This window comes from Labrus mixtus, chromosome 16, assembly GCF_963584025.1.
Source record: "Labrus mixtus chromosome 16, fLabMix1.1, whole genome shotgun sequence".
Taxonomy (NCBI): Eukaryota; Metazoa; Chordata; class Actinopteri; order Labriformes; family Labridae; genus Labrus; species Labrus mixtus.
In genome coordinates this window covers 13727554-13747859 of record NC_083627.1, presented here as the reverse complement: position 1 = coordinate 13747859, position 20306 = coordinate 13727554, and the positions used below count along the sequence as shown (strand labels likewise).

At 46.8% G+C, this 20306-nt stretch overlaps 2 protein-coding genes across 3 annotated transcripts; both read left to right on the top strand.

Annotated features, from left to right (window-relative positions):
- The first annotated feature begins 88 nt into the window (after positions 1–88).
- On the top strand, positions 89–9801 carry tatdn1 (TatD DNase domain containing 1). The gene is made up of 12 exons (XM_061060174.1): positions 89–222; positions 2226–2291; positions 2907–2956; positions 3524–3587; positions 4430–4573; positions 4887–4929; positions 5833–5918; positions 6281–6321; positions 7000–7076; positions 7324–7394; positions 9318–9444; positions 9533–9801. Exons 1-12 carry the CDS (start codon positions 144–146, stop codon positions 9627–9629), a joined length of 945 nt encoding a protein of 314 aa, XP_060916157.1. The 5' UTR covers positions 89–143; the 3' UTR covers positions 9630–9801.
- A 313-nt stretch (positions 9802–10114) lies between these two features.
- rnf139 (ring finger protein 139) lies at positions 10115–19503 on the top strand. Of its 2 annotated transcripts, none has more exons than XM_061060167.1 (6): positions 10115–10541; positions 15920–16575; positions 16904–17051; positions 17136–17242; positions 17545–17796; positions 18510–19503. In XM_061060167.1, the coding sequence occupies exons 1-6, from the start codon at positions 10379–10381 to the stop codon at positions 19284–19286; spliced, it is 2103 nt and encodes a 700-aa protein (XP_060916150.1). In that variant the 5' UTR covers positions 10115–10378; the 3' UTR covers positions 19287–19503. The 2 variants fall into 2 exon arrangements, with proteins under 2 accessions (XP_060916150.1, XP_060916151.1); XM_061060168.1 differs by lacking the exon at positions 10115–10541 and adding an exon at positions 12738–13108.
- The last annotated feature ends 803 nt before the right edge of the window (positions 19504–20306 follow it).

Genomic DNA, 20306 nt, shown 5'->3' with positions numbered 1-20306 from the left:
TATTTATGATTGCTCATTTGAGGCACACCCTTCCCTAAAAAATATCTCATCACATTTTAAGATAATAATAAAGAAAATCATTAATAGAAGATCATTCACTAATATTACAGCACTCTGTCAGGGTAATTACGGTAATGTAGCCAATGGGACCGGTTCGAGTTGCATGTGTTGCTCTCTTCAGAGGTTTTTCTGTCACAGTCATGGCTCAACATAAATTCATTGGTAAGAGTCTTCTTTAATGTGTTTAATAGCGACATTAATACAACAAAGAAGACGCTAAGACACTTCCAGTTAGTTTTTAAACATATTAAGCAAAATGTTTAGTTAGCATGGAGTGAGTTAGCCCTGCTGCTAAAGTGACAACAACACAGCAGTCACTGAGTTTTGAAATAAGTTCTTTAGCAGCTGCAGGTAAAGCTACACCTCTTGTTGCCAACGTCCATCTATCCATCCATTTTCTTCCTCTTATCTGAGGTTGGTTCGTGGTGGTAGCAGGCGCAGTAAGTCAACCCAGACTTCCCTCTCCCCAGCAACGTTTTCCAGCTCCTCCTGGGGGATTCCGAGGTGTTCCCAGGCTAGACTGGATATATAATCCCTCCAGCGCATTCTGGGTCTGCTCCGGGGTCTCCTCCCAGTTGGTCGTGCCTGGAAAACGTCTGAAGGGAGGCGTCCAGGAGGCGTCCTTAACAGATGCCCAAACCACCTCAACTGGCTCCTTTCTACTCCGAGCTCCTCACCCTATGTGTAAGGCTGAGCCCAGCCACCCTCCGGAGGAAGCTAATTTCAGCTGCTTGTATCCGCAATCTTATTCTTTCGGTCACTATCTATAGCTCATGACTATAAGTGAGGGTTGGAACGTAGATCGACCGGTAAATCAAGAGCTTTGCCTTCAGGCTCAGCTCCCTCTTCGCCACAACGGTCCGGCAAAGCGCCTGCATCACTGCTGACGCCGAGCCAATCCGTCTGTCAATCTCACACTCCGTCCTACCCTCACTCGTGAACAAGACCCCGAGATACTTGAACTCCTCCACTTGGGGCAGGGACTCACTCCCCACCCGGAGAGAGCAATCCACCTTTTTCCGGCAGAGAACCATGGCCTCGGACCACTCGGACTCCATGTCCCCAACCTCCCCCGGGATGAGGGAGAAGTTTTTCCGGAGTTGAAGACCCCACTGCCAGACATTCCCAGTTCACCTGCACTACACATTTGGGTTTGCCAGGTCTGTCCAGCAGCCTTCCCCGCCATCTGATCCAACTCACCACCAGGTGGTGATCAGTTGACAGCTCTGCTCCTCTCTTTACCTGAGTGTCCACAACATATGGCCGCAGATCTGACGAAACAACTACAAAGTCGATCATCAATCTTTGGCCTAGGGTGCTACATCCCTATGCTATGTGGAACATGCCTATGCTTGAACATGGTGTTTGTTATGGCCAATCCATGACTAGCACAGAAGTCCAACAACAAAACACCACTCAGGTTCAGATCGGGCAGGCCGTTCCTCACAATCACTCACCTCCAGGTGCCCCTGTCGTCGCCCACGTGAGCGTCGAAGTCCCCCAGTAGAACTACAGAGTCCCCAGGCAGGAACCCCTTCCAGGACCCCACCCAGAGACTCCAAGAAGGCCGTGTACTCTGAGCTGCTGTTAGGTGCATATGCACATACAACAGTCAGAGCCTTCCTCTCTGCAACCTGCAGTCGCAGAGAGCCGACCCTCTCATTCACCGGGGAAAACTCCAACACAGTGGCTCTCAGCCGGGGGCTAGTGAGTATCCCCACACCCGCTCGGCGCCTCTCACCCTGGGCAACTCCAGAGAAAGAGAGAGTCCAGCCAACAAACTCAAACAAACTCCAGTATCCTGTCTAAAGTGGTGCAAATATGTTGGCAACATATTGCTACAAGAGAAAGATAAGGAGCACGTTTGAAATTGCACAAATACGCTCTCCAGCTCCTCCTTCTTGGCCAAATGTTGCCAACGTATTTGTGCAATTTACACAGTGCTCCTTATCTTTCTCTTGCAGCAACATGTTGCCAACATATTTGTGTTGGCTACATGTTGCCAACTAACTCCTGCTCACTGTCTGAATTTTATCTCGGTACTCTGCTGTCAGATGAATAAATCACAGTGAGATGTTTGTCTTGTTTTGCAACACATGAACAATGACTCATGAGCAGATAGTTGTTGATGCGTTGCCTTTAACATCCATCCTCTCCATCTGCAGACATCGGAGTGAACCTGACTGATCCCATGTTCAGAGGAGTCTACAGAGGGAAGCACAAACACGACGGTGAGAGACGTTTCTCTTTTTCAATAATGTCCAGATTTATTTACACAAACACAAAGTATTTCTCTCTGCTTAGTGTCCATTTCCATCCAGGTACAAACATTAAATATTCAACTGATGTGACCACGCCTACGTGAGAGAACCGTGCTGTGAATCGCCACAATAACATCTGTATTGTATTTCTAACATCTGTCTTATAACATCTGTATTACAGTGTTTCCCCTACCATTATATTGGGCCCGCCCCCCCAACGCCCGCCCCGCCTGAAGGTCAAGTAAAAAAATAAAAATCAAAAAAAAAACTTTAAATTTTTTTTTTAAAGATTTATTTTTGGGCTTTTTGTGCCTTTATTGTAGAGATAGGATAGTGAATAGAGTCCGTAATCAGGGAAAGAAGTCATCTAAGGATACCTTTCCGATAGAAAAGGACAGCTGTCATTAAAAGTAACACATGAACACCAAGATTCCTTCAAGTGTTTGTGTCGCTGTGTCGGCATGTCCCTCCCCCCCAACGCTGTAAACCTAGGGAAAACACTGTATTATATTTATAACAGCTGTGTTAGTTTCCATGACGTCAAGAGTTTAGAAAGTTTTTATAACTAAACACTTTTCCTGACAGACGATTTCGATCAGATCGTCGACAGAGCCGTGGCAGTCGGGGTTGAAAAGGTGAGCGTTGTGTTTGTCCCGTTTATAAAAGAACATTATCTACAGGTGAAGAGACGCTCCCCTGGTGGAAAGACTTCAGGGTCTTCACCACCAGAATGACCAGTCGTCATGATACCACCATTTAAAACTTTGATGTGATTTGAGTAAAAATCAAACAATATTCATCAACACCTGTTTGTTACCAAGGCAACAAAAGTAGAGTTCCTAGACACCTGAGTCTTCATTCTTGTTTTTAATGAACACACTCATCACAGCGTCGACATCGCACAAAAACGTTTTGTCGGACTCCACATCCTGACTCATGAAGGAGATGTGTTTTTGGTTCTTTAGATACTTTAAGATGGGATGAGATACATTATTTTTTAGTTTTTATTCTCAGGTTGAGAAAATCCACACGCTGTTATTTCATGGTAACTCAATTGATATTTACATTTTGTCCTTTGTAAAGCGTGACTGTTTGACATGATGCTCTTCAGGTTGCCCATGATTACGGTTGGCATGGTGATGCTGCTTTAAAATATGTCAAGATAAATCCGATGCCTAAAGTCCTGCGTTTCTTTTGCCCAGTTTCTGATCACAGCAGGAAACCTTGAGGACAGCAGGGAGGCGGTGAGACTGGCAGAGAGCCGAGGTATGGACTCACACTCGCAGAGATTGTTGTTGATCGAGTCAAGAAGTTCTCTGGAGTTGTCTTTATTAGACCACACCTTTTACATTTTATTGACTCTTTATGTTTGTATTATTTCTCAGATTTGATGATGGAGCAGGATGAGACGTGGCGTCATCTTAGACTCCAAACTCTCATTCTGCTCCATCATCAGATCTGCCTTCTTTTGTTTGAGAAATGTCTCCCGCCTCCGTGACAGAAAGCCTGACGCCCACGCCTTTATATCCTCCTGTCTTGATTAGTGTAACCGAGTCCTGTCGGGGTACCCAGCAAAGCCTGGACAGTCCAGTACTCTGCTGCCAGAGTCCTCACCCACACCAAACCCACATCACCCCACCCCTCTTCCACCTCCACTGGCTCCCACTTAGATCCAGAATTAAATACAGAATACTCCTCACTTATAAATCCCTCCCCGCCCTCGCCCCTCTTTACCTCTCAGACCTCCTGCACCCTCACACCATGACCCTAAACCTCCGGCCTGCTGTCCATGCCACACACCAGACTCTGCACCTATGGAGACGGGGTCTTCAGCGTCACAGCCCCCCCTCTCTGGACCCCCCTCCCCTCAGACGTCCACAAAGCCAGATCTTTGGATTAATTTAAAAACACCGCCTGTCCTCCACAGCCGACATCCTTACCTCCGCCTCTCCATCGCTTGCCCGTCCTTTGCTACTCGTCTCAGTTTTGTTTTTGTCCCTTGAAAAGCTCTTTAAACATGACGTTTGTTTCCTTGTTTCTTCCTGAAGCTTCTCTGCATGCAGGATTTATTGTCCTTCATGTTTTAAAACCTCTCTCTTTCACCACAGAGGAGTTCTTCTGCACCGTCGGCTGTCATCCCACCCGCTGCGCTGAGTTCGAGCAGAACGGAGAAGTGGAGTATTTGTCCGCTCTGAGGGAGCTGACGGCGGCGCACAGAGGGAAGGTGGTGGCCATCGGAGAGTGCGGCCTCGGTGAGTATTTAACGTGGTGTGAAACTGGGGTCACTGGTATTTGTGTCTCTTATTGTCTAATGATTACATTTATTTATTTTGAACATTTAAAAAAATAAAAACAAAATGTAGAAATCAAATCAATTCACAACATAAGAAAGACAATTCAACGAGTATCTAATCCTCCCCCTTTAACTAAATTTAATATGACTTATATAATCATATGTAATATCAAATAAGGAGGCTCTTTAACGCTCGTCTCTCTCCTGGTGAAGAACGGTTAACAGTGACATCATGTGAAGGCTGAACATTGTGTCTGCTCTTCTTGTTCCAGATTTCGACCGGTTAGAATTTTGTCCCAAAGAGACTCAACTCAAGTAAGTTCAAGAGACTGAACCGAAGATCTAAACCCACAGGAGGAAGTTTGTCCTTCACATGAAGCTGCATCTCGATGTGATGTGATGCCTCGCCACCGCACATGTTTGACTTTATGACATTTGTTTATGTAACAGGGACAGACGTGATGAACTCTGCTTTAAAGATAAAAACGTAAAGTTGAGACTTTTTTTTTTTTTTTTTTTTTTTTTAAGATTTATTCTTGGGCTTTTTGTGCCCCTAATGGATAGAAAGGACAGTGGACAAAGTCGGAAACCAGGGAGAGAGAGTGGGGAACGACATGCGGGAAAGAAGCCACAGGTGGGAGGTGAACCCGGGTCACCCGCTTGAGATGACAGCCTCCATACATGGGGCATTGGCGCGCGCACCAACCACTGTGCCACCAGCGCCCCAAGTTGAGACTTTAAGAAACACAGAAACAGTGACATTGCAGAGACGTTATACACTCGATACATTCATGCACGGCCCGCTCCGACCTCCACCTCAGTGGCGAGGAAGTGTGGACAACAGGAAGTGAGGAACACAAAGGAGAACTCTCCTCCATCTTATCCCGTCTCCCCCGATCATATTAGTCTTAACAGTGAATACAGTCTTTAACCTGCTCTTTGTAAAGCGTCTCCAGATAACATACAAATAAAGGTTGATTGAATGATACACACAGCAGATTAAAAAGAGACCAAACAGCCAGATAAGAAGAGGAAACACTCAACGCTCACTGACCTGCTTCAGCCTCCGTTTGACTTCAAAACTCTGAACTTCTTGTTTACGTTCTCATCTTCTAAAATAGGATGGCGTTCTTCTTCATGTGTTTCTCAGTCGTTGGTAATGAACACGTCTTAATAATGTGTACAGTGTTTAGATTTGGCTTCTTTTTTCTTCTTCAGATACTTTGAGAAGCAGTTTGAACTCGCAGAGGAAACCAAGCTGCCCATGTTCCTGCACTGCAGAAACTCCCACCAGGACTTCATCAGTGAGTGAGTGAGTGTGTGTGTGTGTGTGTGTGTGTGTGTGTGTGTGTGTGTGTGTGTGTGTGTGTGTGTGTGTGTGTGTGTGTGTGTGTGTGTGTGTGTGTGTGTGTGTGTGTGTGTGTGTGTGTGTGTGTGTGTTTGTGTGTGTTTGTGTGTGTGTTTTCTGAAAAGTGGAGCAGAGGAAAAAGACAGAGAGGATGGGGGTTTTGTAGACAGACTAGAGACACATATTAGACTTAGAGAAACATGGAGAACTTTGAGGGCAGTCTAAGAAACTTGATTTTCATCACTGGTGTTCTTTGTGAACACGGCGTCTGATCCGGTTCATCAGCTGATTTTATTTTGTCTCTTTTTTTTTTTAAAGGCATCATGAAGAGAAACCGAGAGCGATGTGTTGGAGGAGTGGTAAGGACGTTTGCTTTCTACCATCACTCCAAAGTGAACACAACCTGTCCTCCCGAGTTCACTGATTGGTGGAGAGTCTGAGGTTCTCGGGGTGTCTGACAGAGTGACTCTAAATATCCACATCGTGATCCTGGAGGATTTATAATCCTGCATGTATCTGCAGCGTTTAGCACTCAGTGATGTCGCTGTGATTATCACATTGAGCTCATAACTCTCAGCTGTGTTTTGAAGACCCTGTTGGAAACATGTAGAGGATGGTTCAGACCCCAGGCTTCAGAGATGGTCACTGATGGAGTCCAGAGGTCAGTCAGGAAAGGTGAAACGGCGAGCAACCACGGGAGGACAGCTAACGTTAGCTGACATCACTAGCATCAGACATGGATCATATTTGAAATGATTTTAACAAGTTTGAGGAGATTTAGAGTTCTCCTCATAAACCCTACTGTATCTAGTCTGACCTGAGTCTGTCACTGAGGGCGGGGCTTGTCAAAGGTTACTTCTGGTGAGGGCGGGGCTTGTCAAAGGGTCAATTGTTCCCTTGAAATGACTAGTTTGTCCTCCATCGTAGTTGTTGACAGTCCCTGTTCACGCTTCTCATTAACATCCCTCCTGAGTGATCTGATAACATGTGCACCGCCTCGATAAATTCTACTCGATTAACTCTTACTCGTCTCTCAGGTGCATTCCTTCGACGGGACTGCAGAGGACGCCGCTGCCCTCGTTGACCTCGACCTTTACATCGGAATAAACGGATGGTGAGCAGCTCAAAGACTGCGGCTTCAAATGTTCCTTTAAATCAGAGACGACGTCAAGAACAACATCCTATCACTTTAAACTTTGATGTGATTCAACTGTTACCATGACGACTACAGTTTGTTGTTAGCTGTCTGTTAGCATGTGGAGTATGTTTATACGACTGTTTGAAGGAGTTACAGGTTGATTCTTTAAAGGCAGGTTTGAACAACAAAGAACATTCAACAGTTTGTTGTTTCTGTTTTTAAGCTCGTTGAAAACGGAAGCGAACATTGAAGCGATGAAGTCCGTCCCCACGGAGAGACTGATGATAGAAACAGGTGAGTGTGAGACTCTTCATAAGAGATACGTTCTGCTGTTGTTAGAATGGTGACCACAGTGTAATATTTATTTATGGATAATACCGTCTAGGGTCGTCATCATACAAGAATATTAAACTATCATGTGATTCTAGTCAAAATTTGTTACCACGGCAACGAAAACAGAAGCTCTAGACACCTTATGTTGAGTCTTCTATGGATTTTAACCATCAGAAATTGCAGACAAACTCCTGCACGGCGTCTACATTTTTTTATTTTTCTTATAAATCGATCATTTACTGCAACATGTGAACCACAGAACCGGGGAGCTTACTGTTTCTGAATCAAGCAAAAAGAAAAACAAGATGTAGAGGGTAGGTTTTCACAATTCACAAATAAAATCAGTTAAAGTCCGATCTTACAGGTTTTACGTACTCAGTCCATATTATATAAAACTTTACTTGTTGTACTTTGAGGTAAAATGTTATCTTTTCCATGACGTAGATCTAGATGACGTAGATGTATAATTTCCATCCATTCCTTGATGGTGGGTGGGTCTACTTTTAACCATTTTCTCGTTATGGCTTTTTTACTTGCTGCCAATAGTATGCCGAGTAATTTTCTGTCATTCATGCTACAATTTTCAGACAATAAATCACCCAGATACACAGTTTCACACTTGAAAGGAATGTTCGAGCCAAACACATTACTAATATGTTGATGAATCTGTTTCCAATAACCTTTAATAACCTGACAGTCCCAGAATATGTGGAAGCGGTCGGCTCCGTTAGACCCACAAAGTCTCCAACAAGCATCACCACCCCCTTGATGTCTTTTCTGAACAGGTGTAACAAAAAAATCTCACAACATTTTTCCAGCAGAACTCACGCCACGTGTTCGACCTTGTTAAGATCCACTGTAACTGGCATATCTTATCCCAACTCGCCACAGAAATCTGCACATTGCTTTCTTTTTCCCACTTCTTCTTTATGTATTCTATGCTCTCTTGTTTAGATTATAGGACAGCGTTATATAATCTGGAGATGATTTTATTATTATTATTTTATTATTAGATGATTTGGACTTGATAAGAAAAAGAAATATCTGCAGGAACCCTGATTCCCCCTTTTCGAAAGCCTTCTTCAGGTTTTGATTAAAGTAATGCCTTACCTGCAAGTATCTATAAAAGTCGTCCCTTCCCAAACTGTGTTTATTTTGTAGAGCTCGGGAATGCCCCCTTGTGGACAAATGAGTAGTAGGTAGTCAAACCTTTAGACGTCCATTGCTTAAATCTGCCATCACTTTTATTTGGGGCAAAATCTGAATCGTGAGCACACCACCTGAGAAGTTTAGATGACTCTCCTACTCTGCAGATTTTTACTGTGTCCTGCCAGGATTTCAGAAGAATGTCCTGCATGGGATCATCTGAAGCCAACAGTTCACCCTGTAATTTGTTATCCCCTGTTCTATTTGGACTTGGTGATATAATCCTTTGTAACCTGCATGATAACCTGAGATTATGTGAGTGGGGAGGATTGTGCCTGCTGAGGGTTTAAAAGGGGGGGATACCATAGTGGGTACTTGAGGCAACAACATCACTCAGGTAATCAGGTGGGCACGCCTCGCTTTACCTCCCTCTACTCGCCCTGATGCTACGGCTGCTGTTTTGAGGCCAGGCTGGTATCTCTCCTCTTGACCAAGAGCCAACGACCAGCCTGTTGATGGCTTCCCCATGAACCTCCACGAGCTCTAATCCAAATATTGACAACGTGTTTGTGCAGTTCAGACACTCCTCTCTCTCCCTCTCTCTCTCTGTTGGTTAAAAATCTGACTGATGATCTCTCTTAAAGCTGCAGTACTTATATGTATATGTGTATTTATCATTGAGGTGTCAGAAAGTATGAAACGTGTCCACGACCTGAACACCTTCGTGCTCCCCTGTAGACGCTCCGTGGTGCGGGGTGAAAAACACACATGCAGGCTCCAAATATGTCAGGACTACATTTCCCACGAAGAAGAAATGGGAGGCGGGGCACTGCCTGAAGGACAGGAACGAGCCGTGTCACATCATGTGAGTCCCGTCTGAGCCATCAATTCATCATGATTTTCAGTTTGATTCAAAGAAGTCACGTTAAAATGTCACTTTTTGTTTCTACCAGACAAGTTCTGGAGGTGATGGCGGCAGCGAGGGAGGAGGAGCCGCTCGAGTTGGCCAACACGATCTACAACAACACCCTCAAAGTGTTCTTCAGCTGATCTACAACAACACCCTCAAAGTGTTCTTCAGCTGATCAACAACAACACCCTCAAAGTGTTCTTCAGCTGATCAACAACACCCTCAAAGTGTTCTTCAGCTGATCAACAACACCCTCAAAGTGTTCTTTGATCATCATAATTTTTGTAATAAACAGGAAAGTCACCAAAGGTATTTCATTTTGTAGGCTACATTTGTTTATTTTTGGATTTGCGTAAAGTCCTTTCCATACACTCCTGTGATAGTGTGATAGTGACTAAGTCAGATTAACATTCCTTAAAAACTTCCCTTATAGCTGCAAAATGATTATCTTCCTCACACCAACAGGTGGAAGCAGCGCGCATAGCGTGTCTAGTCTGCCGTAAAAGAAGAAGAACTGTCCAACTTTTGAATTCCACTCAGAGCGAGAGTTTGTTTTTGGTAATTTTAATACAGCTACGCGAAAAGAAAATCTATTTAAGTTATTGTGAATCATCACGAAGTTAAATCACGACATATCTCATGACATTGAACGACACCGTGTTCTGACAGTTGGTGGCGGTAACGCGCTCCGGATGGAAGCAGCGCCAGCTCGAAATACAACAGTAGAAGAAGAAGCAACAGGAGGTTTGGCGGACATGGCGGACGACAGCAGGTTCAGCGCTCTCTAATAAACAGCAGGCAAAGTGAAACCAAAGAGGACTAACTCTTATTTTAACGTTTCATGGATAAGCCGGACTCCCCAGGACTGTGAGCCCTCCACTACAGCCGCATGGCGTCCACTCAAGCCCGGATAGGCCAGCAGGCCTTGGCGGTGTTGGATGTAGCTCTGCGAGTCCCCTGTATCTTTATTATCGACGCCATTTTTAACTCGTACTACGACCCCGGCTCGGGCTGGGCCGGTGCCGTGGGGAAGGTGCTGGTCAGAGTCTCAGGTGTGTATGAAAAGTCCCGACAAATGAGCCTCGCATTCAGCTAACAGCTGCATCACACGGACAGCTAGCTACCTGACGTTTAGCCGTGACGTTCACCTGCAGCGTGAAGTTATGTCACCTGTCACAGCGACTTAAGCCGATTTACCGAGCAGCAGTGCTATCACTACAAGCTTAACTCGTTTATCTCAGCTCTGATTTCATGTCAACAAGTCAACGAGTCGCTAACTACCGGCTAACGTCAGGTAAAGTCTGACAGATGTTTATATTTGTATCCCTGCCGGTGTTTCGGTGTCGAGAGTGACCGTGTTGACTGTCAGCAGAATGTGAGTGACGTTGTCTTGGTTACAACAGCTGTTGAAGACGTCAAGGTTCCCAGTGGATTCATCTTTGATTAGTTTTTAATAAGGTATATTATGTTATATGTATGGTTCAATACTTTTATCGACATCACCTGTTCTCAAACGATACATTATTTAAGTGTACATTTATTTCATCAGGCAAGTGACAGGTGTGTAGGAGAGGAATGAGTCCATCAAATATTTCTGACAAACTCCTGAAAGCTGGAGAGGAGAGGGGGGAAACAGATTGTGTAACAGGGTGATGGAGGGGGGCGATCGATCGACCGACCTTAAAAACAAAACTACATCTACTTCCAGAGTCAGGTGGTTAGGACCAGGTAGGAAAGGACTGAATGAACTCATCACAAATTGCAAGCAATCTCCTTTACACAGTTTAGGTTGATAATGAAAACAGAAAGCTCCCATTATTGGGTGTCGAGGACAAACGGGTCTGAATATCGTTTGACATTCTGGTATCGAGACGAGCCTATCGATGAGGAAGTTTCTGCAAGATTTTTTTTTTTTTTTTTTAAATCGTCGGTGGCCTAGTGCTTAGTGTGGAGGCTCCATGTACAGATGCTGTTGTCCTCAAAGCGGGCAGTCCGTGTTTGAATCTGCATGTCATTCCCCTCTCTCTCTCTCTCACTGTCTCTCTCTCACTGTCTCTCTCTCTGTCTTTCACTCTCTCTCTGTGTCTCTCTCTCTCTGTGTCTCTCTCTCTCTGTCTCTCTCTCTCTCTCTCACTGTCTCTCTCTCTGTCTCTCTCTCTCACTGTCTCTCTCTCTCTCTGTGTCTCTCTCTCTCTGTCTCTCTCTCTCTCTCTCACTGTCTCTCTCTCTGTCTCTCTCTCTCACTGTCTCTCTCTCTGTCTCTCTCTCTCTCACTGTCTCTCTCTCACACACTCTCTCTCTCTGTCTCTCTCTCTCTCACTGTCTCTCTCTCTGTCTCTCTCTCTCTCACACACTCTCTCTCTCACTGTATCTCTCTCTCTCACTGTCTCTCTCTCTGTCTCTCTCTCTCTCACTGTCTCTCTCTCTCTGTCTCTCTCTCTCTCACTGTCTCTCTCTCTCTCTCACTGTCTCTCTCTCTCTCACACTCTCTCTCACTGTCTCTCTCTCTGTCTCTCTCTCTCTCTCACTGTCTCTCTCACACACTCTCTCTCTCTGTCTCTCTCTCTCACTGTCTCTCTCTCTGTCTCTGTCTCTCTCACACACACTCTCTCTCTCTCACTGTATCTCTCTCTGTCTCTCTCTCTCTCTCTCTGTCTCTCTCTCTCTCACTGTCTCTCTCTCTGTCTCTCTCTCTCTCACTGTCTCTCTCTCACACACACTCTCTCTCTCTCTGTGTCTCTCTCTCTGTGTCTCTCTCTCACTGTCTCTCTCTCTCTCTCTCTGTCTCTCTCTCACACACTCTCTGTCTCTGTCTCTCTCTCACACACTCTCTCTCTCTCTGTCTCACTCTCTCTGTCTCTCTCTCTCTGTCTCTCACTCTCTCTGTCTCTCTCTCACACACTCTCTGTCTCACTCTCTCTATCTCTCTCTCTCTGTCTCTCACTCTCTCTGTCTCTCTCTCACACACTCTCTCTCTCTCTGTCTCTCGCTCTCTCACACACTCTCTCGCTTCAGTATTTCTGTGAGTGACTGGTCGATTTCTAATAATAATGAAATCATGAGATTTCCATTTTGGGACCATTTTTCCTTTACTAGATTGGACAGGGCTGCACAGTGCTGCAGTGGTTAGTACTGCTCCTCACAGCGAGGAGGTTCCTGGTTTGAATCCCCGTCTGACAGGAGCCTCTCTGTGTGAGTTTGCATGTTCTCCCCGTGCATGTGTGGGTTCTCTGCGGGTACTCCGGCTTCCTCCCACAGTCCAAAGACGTGCTCGTTAGGTTAACTGGTGACTCTAAATTGTCCGTAGGTATGAATGTGGGTGTGGCTGGTTGTCTGTCTCTGTATGTCAGCCCTGTGATTGGCTGATGAACAGTCCAGGGTGTAACCCTGCCCCTTGCCCAATGACAGCTACGATTGGTTCCAGCCCCCCCCCGTGACCCCTAACGGGTAAGAGCGGTAAAGATAATGGATGGAGAGGACAGCTGAAATGTTGGGAGGGGAGAGGGTGGGACAATATGCAGCAAAGGGCTGAGGCCGGATTCGAACCCATGGTCGACAGCAGACTAAAGCCTCTGTACATGTGGCGCAGGACGTAACCGCTAGGCTACCGTCTCCCCATGTAGGAATGTTAAGGTAGTTTATTGTTTTGTTTCTCAGCTTTTGTTACAAACATTCAGAAAATCTGTTTTTAAGATGGTTCAGTACTGAAATGTTGATCGAGTCGAGAGTAACTTCACTTTTTTTTTTCTTTTTTTTTTTACTGTGTCAGACGTGTTGTGAGGGTTGGTAAACAGAAGGGTGTGTTTGTCTTTAGCAGAGGAGCCGCTCACAGTTTGTTGAATTAGAGATTTGATTCTGATCGTAGCGTGGCGGTCTCTGAGTCGTGTTCCCGTCCTTTGACCCGGTGGTCATGAATCTCTGCTGTTTTTATCTCGTGGTTAGACGAAGCTCTGCTCACACAAACAACTCTGAATTTATACAACTCTCAGTGTGCAGACCTTTGAGCGGGTAGGGGGAGGGGCAGTAACAGCACAGAGAGCTCCGACATGTTCACCTGACGGCAGGCTGATGAGTGATGTTTAAGGAGAACACAAAGTCGTGACCTTTTAACCTTTTGACTGAACTCACTCTGATGAAAACGTACAAATAGAAACGTTGTCAATGTGTTTGTCTATTCAGTCAGTGTGAAGGAGTTTGTCTGCAACTGTTGATCCCCAAGGTTGGCCACCTGACCTGATTAAACACTTTCTTTATTAATCCAAGAGCCATCCGAATCCATCGAAATGCTAAACAAACAAGATTCCACCTCGCGCTCGAGCGGTCAGACGGATTTTCTTCTTCCTCCTCTAAACTATTATCAAACATAGTATGTTGGACTGTAGTCTGACCTCTGACCTCCAGTCGTGGTTATTCTGCAATACACCACTAAGCTGGTTTCTGGTCTTGAAATGAGGAAGTAAACAACAGCCCAGCTGACGTCAAACGGCGCCTCAGTGTAGTGTCCACTTGGAGAGAGACTCATCTCAATCAACAAAGATAACTGGTGGTCTCTTTGTGTGGTTTGGTCTGATTGTGATTATTTCCTCTGTTACGATGGACGCTGCTGTCCGTCATGTCGACCTCTGACCTGCCGCTTTGCATTGTGGGAAACAGACTGGTCTGATGCAGGCTGTAGGTTTTTACAGAATCAGGACGACATCCGGGTATTTTTAGCAACACATTGGTTCATCTACTTGAATATTAGGAGGTTTAGAAAACAGCCATCTACTGCCTAAGATGTTTCCCTGAGCTCGAGCAATACAAAGTACTACAATAACAAGTCAGTTTCTTATTCTGGCTCTTAGCTTGGGCGTCTTCTGTTTCGATATCACGACATCCCGTGTAGGAAGCTGACAGGAGGAGTAGTTTATCTGACCCGTTAGTGTCTCTGCTTCTGACGTGTTTTGCACTTTCACTCGACAGTCGCCTTCCTCCAAAAGTCAGGTCATCGTGTCTTCAACGTGAATTCTGCGCCTTTTAATCTCATCGTTACCCCGACATGTTTCTGTTTTCTTACTCTGATCAGAAGTCAGATTATCTCTCAGTCCGTCTCTCCGCTAAAGCAACCCACTGGAGCAATTCTAAATCATGTATTGATCACTTTAAATGAAGAATATGCAACTTTTTGATCCAGCAGCCTTAGGCACCAGCATGAAACCAAAACAACTCTGTTGTGTTAGCATGCTAATGCTAGCGCTCTTTATTATGCTGGTATCTTCACACTGCATGTAAATTTACAGGAAATGACCGTGATCTAAAAACGCTAACATGACATTCAATTAAGCAGTGAGTACAGTATGTTATTCTTCTTTTCTCTAGTCCCTCAATTAAACTACATTTATATGTGGAGCCCGCCGTCCCATCCATATAAACACGCTGTAGATACAGCTCAGAAAACATTACAGACAGTGGGACTCGGGTGTTACACTCATTGTAGACAGTCATGACTCACAGAGTTATTTTCAGAGGATATACTTGATTTCTGATATATTTAAGTGTGAAAAACTGCATATGAAGCCTTTAAAGGAAGAATATGCAATTTTTTTGTCTCTGGTGATTGTGTCTCTGGTGATTGTGTCTCTGCTGATCGTGTCTCTGCTGATCGTGTCTCTGGTGATTGTGTCTCTGCTGATCGTGTCTCTGCTGATCGTGTCTCTGGCGATCGTGTCTCTGCTGATCGTGTCTCTGCTGATCGTGTCTCTGGTGATTGTGTCTCTGCTGATCGTGTCTCTGCTGATCGTGTCTCTGGCGATCATGTCTCTGCTGATCGTGTCTCTGCTGATCGTGTCTCTGGCGATCGTGTCTCTGGTGATTGTGTCTCTGGCGATCATGTCTCTGGCGATTGTGTCTGCTGATTGTGTCTCTGGCGATCGTGTCTCTGGTGATCGTGTCTCTGGTGATTGTGTCTCTGCTGATCGTGTCTCTGCTGATCGTGTCTCTGGCGATCGTGTCTCTGCTGATCGTGTCTCTGCTGATCGTGTCTCTGGCGATCGTGTCTCTGGTGATTGTGTCTCTGGCGATCATGTCTCTGGCGATTGTGTCTGCTGATTGTGTCTCTGGCGATCGTGTCTCTGGTGATCGTGTCTCTGGTGATTGTGTCTCCTGATCGTGTCTCTGGCGATCGTGTCTCTGCTGATTGTGTCTGCTGATTGTGTCTCTGGCGATTGTGTCTTTGCTGATCGATTGTGTCTTTGCTGATCGATTGTGTCTGCTGATTGTGTCTCTGGTGATCGTGTCTCTGGCGATCGTGTCTCTGGTGATTGTGTCTGCTGATCGTGTCTCTGGCGATCGTGTCTCTGGTGATTGTGTCTGCTGATTGTGTCTCTGGCGATTGTGTCTCTGGCGATTGTGTCTCTGCTGATTGATTGATTGTGTCTCTGGTGTGTCCCAGGTGTCCTCGTCTCCAGTGTGGTGCTGCTGCTCTCCCAGAAGGCCTTGTTCAAGTTCTACACCCTCTTCTGTGCCGTCCTCCTCGGCATGGCGGCGGTCCTCTTTAACTACTACGCCACCTCTCACATAGACTTCTACAGCGCGTACTACAAAGCGGCGCTGGGCTTCAGGTTGCTGCCGAGGAACGGGCCCACGCTGTGGCTGGGCATGGCCGCTGTGCAGCTGGTCTTCGGCATCGGTTACGTGTTCCTGCTCAACCTGCAGTCACTGTTCGCCGCGCTGGTGGTCCTGGACATCATGATCCCTCTGTGGGGGCTGATGATCGAGCTGCCTGCAGACGTCAGACAAATGGTGGCCGTGTTCTCGGGCATGGCGCTGGCTCTGAACACGGCCGTGTGCCTCGCCATGAGGCTCAAATGGTTCTACTACTCGTGCCGGTACGTCTACCTGCTGGTCCGGCACATGTACAGAATCTACGGGCTGCAGCTGCTTCTCGAGGACACCTGGAAGAGGATCCGGTTCCCCGATGTGCTGCGGGTGTTCTGGCTGACCCGGGTCACAGCACAGGCGCTGATCCTGGTCTACGTGGTGCGTGCAGTGAGGAGGGAGAGCGGCGACGCTACAGGCGGGGCCACAGACGGGAGCTCGGACTCACAGGTGAGATCAGAAACACTCGTGAAACCGATTTATATATTTCTGCATCTTTTCATTAATCCTGATTCTGTAATGGTTTATTCATCGGGCCGGATGTCCGCCTGATCGAGCACCGTCAGAGAAACGATTTTTAAAGCCAGAGGATTGCAGTACAGACTGCATCGTCATAACAGGACGAAGAGGAAAGAGTCTGTAATCATGTGACTGCAGCTTTAAGGAGCAGTGAAAACGGCGTCAAAATCATCTGGATTCAGTCTTTTCGTATTTGAGTGAGCCCGAGTGACATCAAGTCAGAGTTTCACATCATTGTGTGTGACTGTTCCGTTTCCAGGGTTACCTGCTGAGCTGGGATGTGTTCTGGGATCTGACCAGTAACCTGATCATCTCGGGCTGTGACTCCACCCTCACCGTGCTGGGGATGAGTGCCGTCATCTCGTCCGTGGCACACTACCTCGGCCTCAGCATCCTGGCTTTCATCGGTAACACTCAGAGCTCGTTGCTTTAGAATCAAATAAAGGCCGCTCATGAAGTTCATTGTTTCTTCTTCTCTTTTGACCCTTCAGGTTCCACCGAGGAGGAGGACAAGCGTTTAGGTTTTGTCGCTCCGGTTCTGTTCTTCATTCTGGCTCTGCAGACCGGCCTCAGCAGCCTGGACCCCGAGGAGCGCCTGGTACGTTACATCATCCCTGTTTTAATCTCTTATTTTGAAGAGTTACGAGGTCACAGGAAACAGGAAACAAAGGTTGCTTCAACGTCTTGAACCTTTTCACCTTCACCTTTAAGTCGAGCAGGCTTAAGGTTTAATTTAACTTGTAATTGGCTGAGAGGTCAAAGTTCAGGGCAACATCTCTTACCTGAGCAGCAGGTGTGTGCGTCACAGATCGTCCTCTGGAGGAAGTTGTTACCCTCAACCTTTTTGAAATCTGTGTTGAACACTCTGAGTTCTCTGTGACATTTGTCTTGGCTCTGCAGGTCCGTCTGAGCAGGAACATGTGCCTTCTGCTGACCGCCATCCTGCACTTCATCCACGGCATGACAGACCCCGTGCTCATGTCACTCAGCGCCTCCCACGTCTCCTCTTTTCGACGCCATTTCCCCGTCCTGCTGGTGTCCTCGGCGCTCTTTGTGCTCCCTGTGGTGCTCAGCTACGCCCTCTGGCATCACTACGCCCTCAACACGTGGCTGTTCGCGGTCACCGCCTTCTGCGTGGAGCTCTGCCTCAAGGTGACGACGAGAGGTCCATGTTGACAGTAGATTTTCTTCACTTCCTCTTTCCCTTCGTCTTTAAAGGTCCCATATTATGCTTTTTCTGGTTTTATTTGCCCTTTAGTGTGTGTCCTGTGCATGTTTAGGCACATCTATGTGCAAAAATTCAAAGTCCGCAGAAACGCGGCTTCTCCTACGTCCTCCTGTTAGCTGTAGCATTAGCCGCATGTAACGCTCGGTTCTAGCCCCCCTCAATAAAAATTTGTCAGTGCGCCGTCATTGTCAGTGTGAGATCACTGATCTAAGCCCATTGGCTCGTTGTGGCAAGCCCTGCAGCTCATGTTGAAATTTCCGAGAAGCGTGCTGAGCAACTGACCAATAACGACAGAGCGGATCAGCAGACCAATCAGAGCAGACTTGGCCCACGTGGGGTCTAACAGTGTGGGCTCAACAGAGTGTAGCTGATGGACTCAGAGCGTAGAGGGAGCAAGGAGGAGCAGTGCATGAAAACAGACACTTTTTTCAGACTTTAGCTATTGTGAACGTACAAAAGTAGTTACATAGATTAAATATACAAACCCCAAAAATGGCATAATATGGGCTCTTTAAGTTAAACTATGGCTCGTTTAGATATGTGCAGCACACTCAGGGCTTGACACAGTTTGTTTTCGCTGTCGCACCGCCCTCCTTTGTATCCGTTAGCTAACCCGTGTCCCCGCTCCCTCCTCCAGGTGGTCGTGTCTCTGACCGTCTACGGACTCTTCATGGCGGACGGCTTCTCTAACGTCCTGTGGGAGAAGTTGGACGACTACGTCTACTACGTGCGCTCCACAGGAAACATCATTGAGTTCCTGTTTGGCGTCATCATGTTTGGGAACGGCGCCTACACGATGATGTTCGAGTCCGGCAGTAAGATCCGCGCCTGCATGATGTGTCTGCACGCTTACTTCAACATCTACCTGCAGGCCAAGAATGGCTGGAAGACCTTCATCAACCGACGCACGGCCGTCAAGAAGATCAACTCGCTACCGGAGGTACGCGGTGACCAGCTGACGGACATCGAGGACGTGTGCGCCATCTGCTACCAGGAGTTCTCCACGTCGGCTCGCATCACGCCGTGTCACCACTACTTCCACGCTCTGTGCCTGAGGAAGTGGCTGTACATCCAGGACACGTGTCCCATGTGTCACCAGAGAGTGTATGTGGAGGAGGACAGCCGAGACAGAGCCGCCTTCTCCAACAACAATGGAGGCTACGCAGCGCCGCAGGACGCCGCTGCTGCAGCCCCGCCCGCTCCGGGGGAACCCCAGCACGGACAGCAGGCCGCCGAGCCGCCGGCGGACGGAGCTGCAGCGGGCGTGCAGCCTGCTGGAGGAGAGCTGGACAACGAGCTGCTGGAGGACAACGACAGCATCGAGTACGACGAAGACGAGTGGGGGACTCAGAACGGCAGCACGCCGATAGAGGAAGACTATATCAACGACGACACAGACTCCACGGAGGACTGACGGAGACCAACTCCGAGAGAAGAAAACATTTATCTTTATTATATTTAAGTTAAAAAAAAAAAAAAAAGAGTCTAAAAGTTCAGCTTCTTCATTTGTTCTGGAAAACGTCAGGGATGTCTTTCTGTCTTTCTTCTTTCTCTTTGATTTTCACTTTGATTTCTCTCTAAGGGCTCGAGGAGGAGGAACTGCTGCTCCCCGTGTGTGTGTGTGTGTGTGTGTGTGTGTGTGTGTGTGTGTGTGTGTGTGTTGTGTGTGTGTGTGTGTGTGTGTGTGTGTGCGCGCGTGTGGGAGTGCGTGTTTCAAAATATGGCATACTTTTCTCAACCACGTGTTTTAAAACAATACAATCCTCGTTATATTTTAAACCAAACAGTGAGCACTCTGTTTAAATTCTCCAACATATTGTGGATGTGTGGAGAAGAGGGAGGAGCCATGGAGGGGAGGGGTCATGAGGAGGGTGGGGCCATGAATGGGAGGGGTCATGAAGAGGGCGGGGCCATGCAGAGGAGCTCCTCCCTCTTCTCCACACACAGAAGCAGAGGAACCGGTAAGTCTCCCTACGAGCGCAAGGAGTAACCGATAAAAACAACAGGAAGCCTCTGAATGAACGAGGACAGAGCTTTGGTTGAATAAGTTAGTTTGATTAGATTCTAAACACGCAGGATGAATAAATCCGCATCGCCATCATGCTCAAAGTCTTACAGCAAACTCACTTCAAGAACATCCCGTCGACCAGCAGCCGCAGTTCTGTGTGTGTGTGTGTGTTTGCCGACAGGTGTTGTAATTGGACGATGTCTTAAAGCTGCACTTCTTGCTCCCTCGCTGTCCTGCGGGGAAACTCTGGAGTGTGTCAGTCGGTTCATTGACGATAAAACTGTCGAATGATTGATGTTTCGATGGATATGCAGGTTTAAGTTGCACGCCGTTTAAATCTCATAGGGAAACCCTCGCTCCACTGAAGCTCCTCCCACTTATTCAAATGTTGCCAATGTATTTCACAAACTGTGTGTAGGACTTTGT

Excerpts from the sequence above, each read along its gene's own strand:
- tatdn1 (XM_061060174.1), top strand. The coding sequence starts at position 144 with ATGGGACCGGTTCGAGTTGCATGTGTTGCTCTCTTCAGAGGTTTTTCT. Across the intron at positions 2,292-2,906 it reads AGGGAAGCACAAACACGACG|ACGATTTCGATCAGATCGTC; the intron begins GTGAGAGACGTT and ends TTTTCCTGACAG. Across the intron at positions 4,574-4,886 it reads CATCGGAGAGTGCGGCCTCG|ATTTCGACCGGTTAGAATTT; the intron begins GTGAGTATTTAA and ends TTCTTGTTCCAG.
- rnf139 (XM_061060167.1), top strand. The coding sequence starts at position 10,379 with ATGGCGTCCACTCAAGCCCGGATAGGCCAGCAGGCCTTGGCGGTGTTG. Across the intron at positions 16,576-16,903 it reads ACGGGAGCTCGGACTCACAG|GGTTACCTGCTGAGCTGGGA; the intron begins GTGAGATCAGAA and ends TTCCGTTTCCAG. Across the intron at positions 17,052-17,135 it reads CAGCATCCTGGCTTTCATCG|GTTCCACCGAGGAGGAGGAC; the intron begins GTAACACTCAGA and ends TTGACCCTTCAG.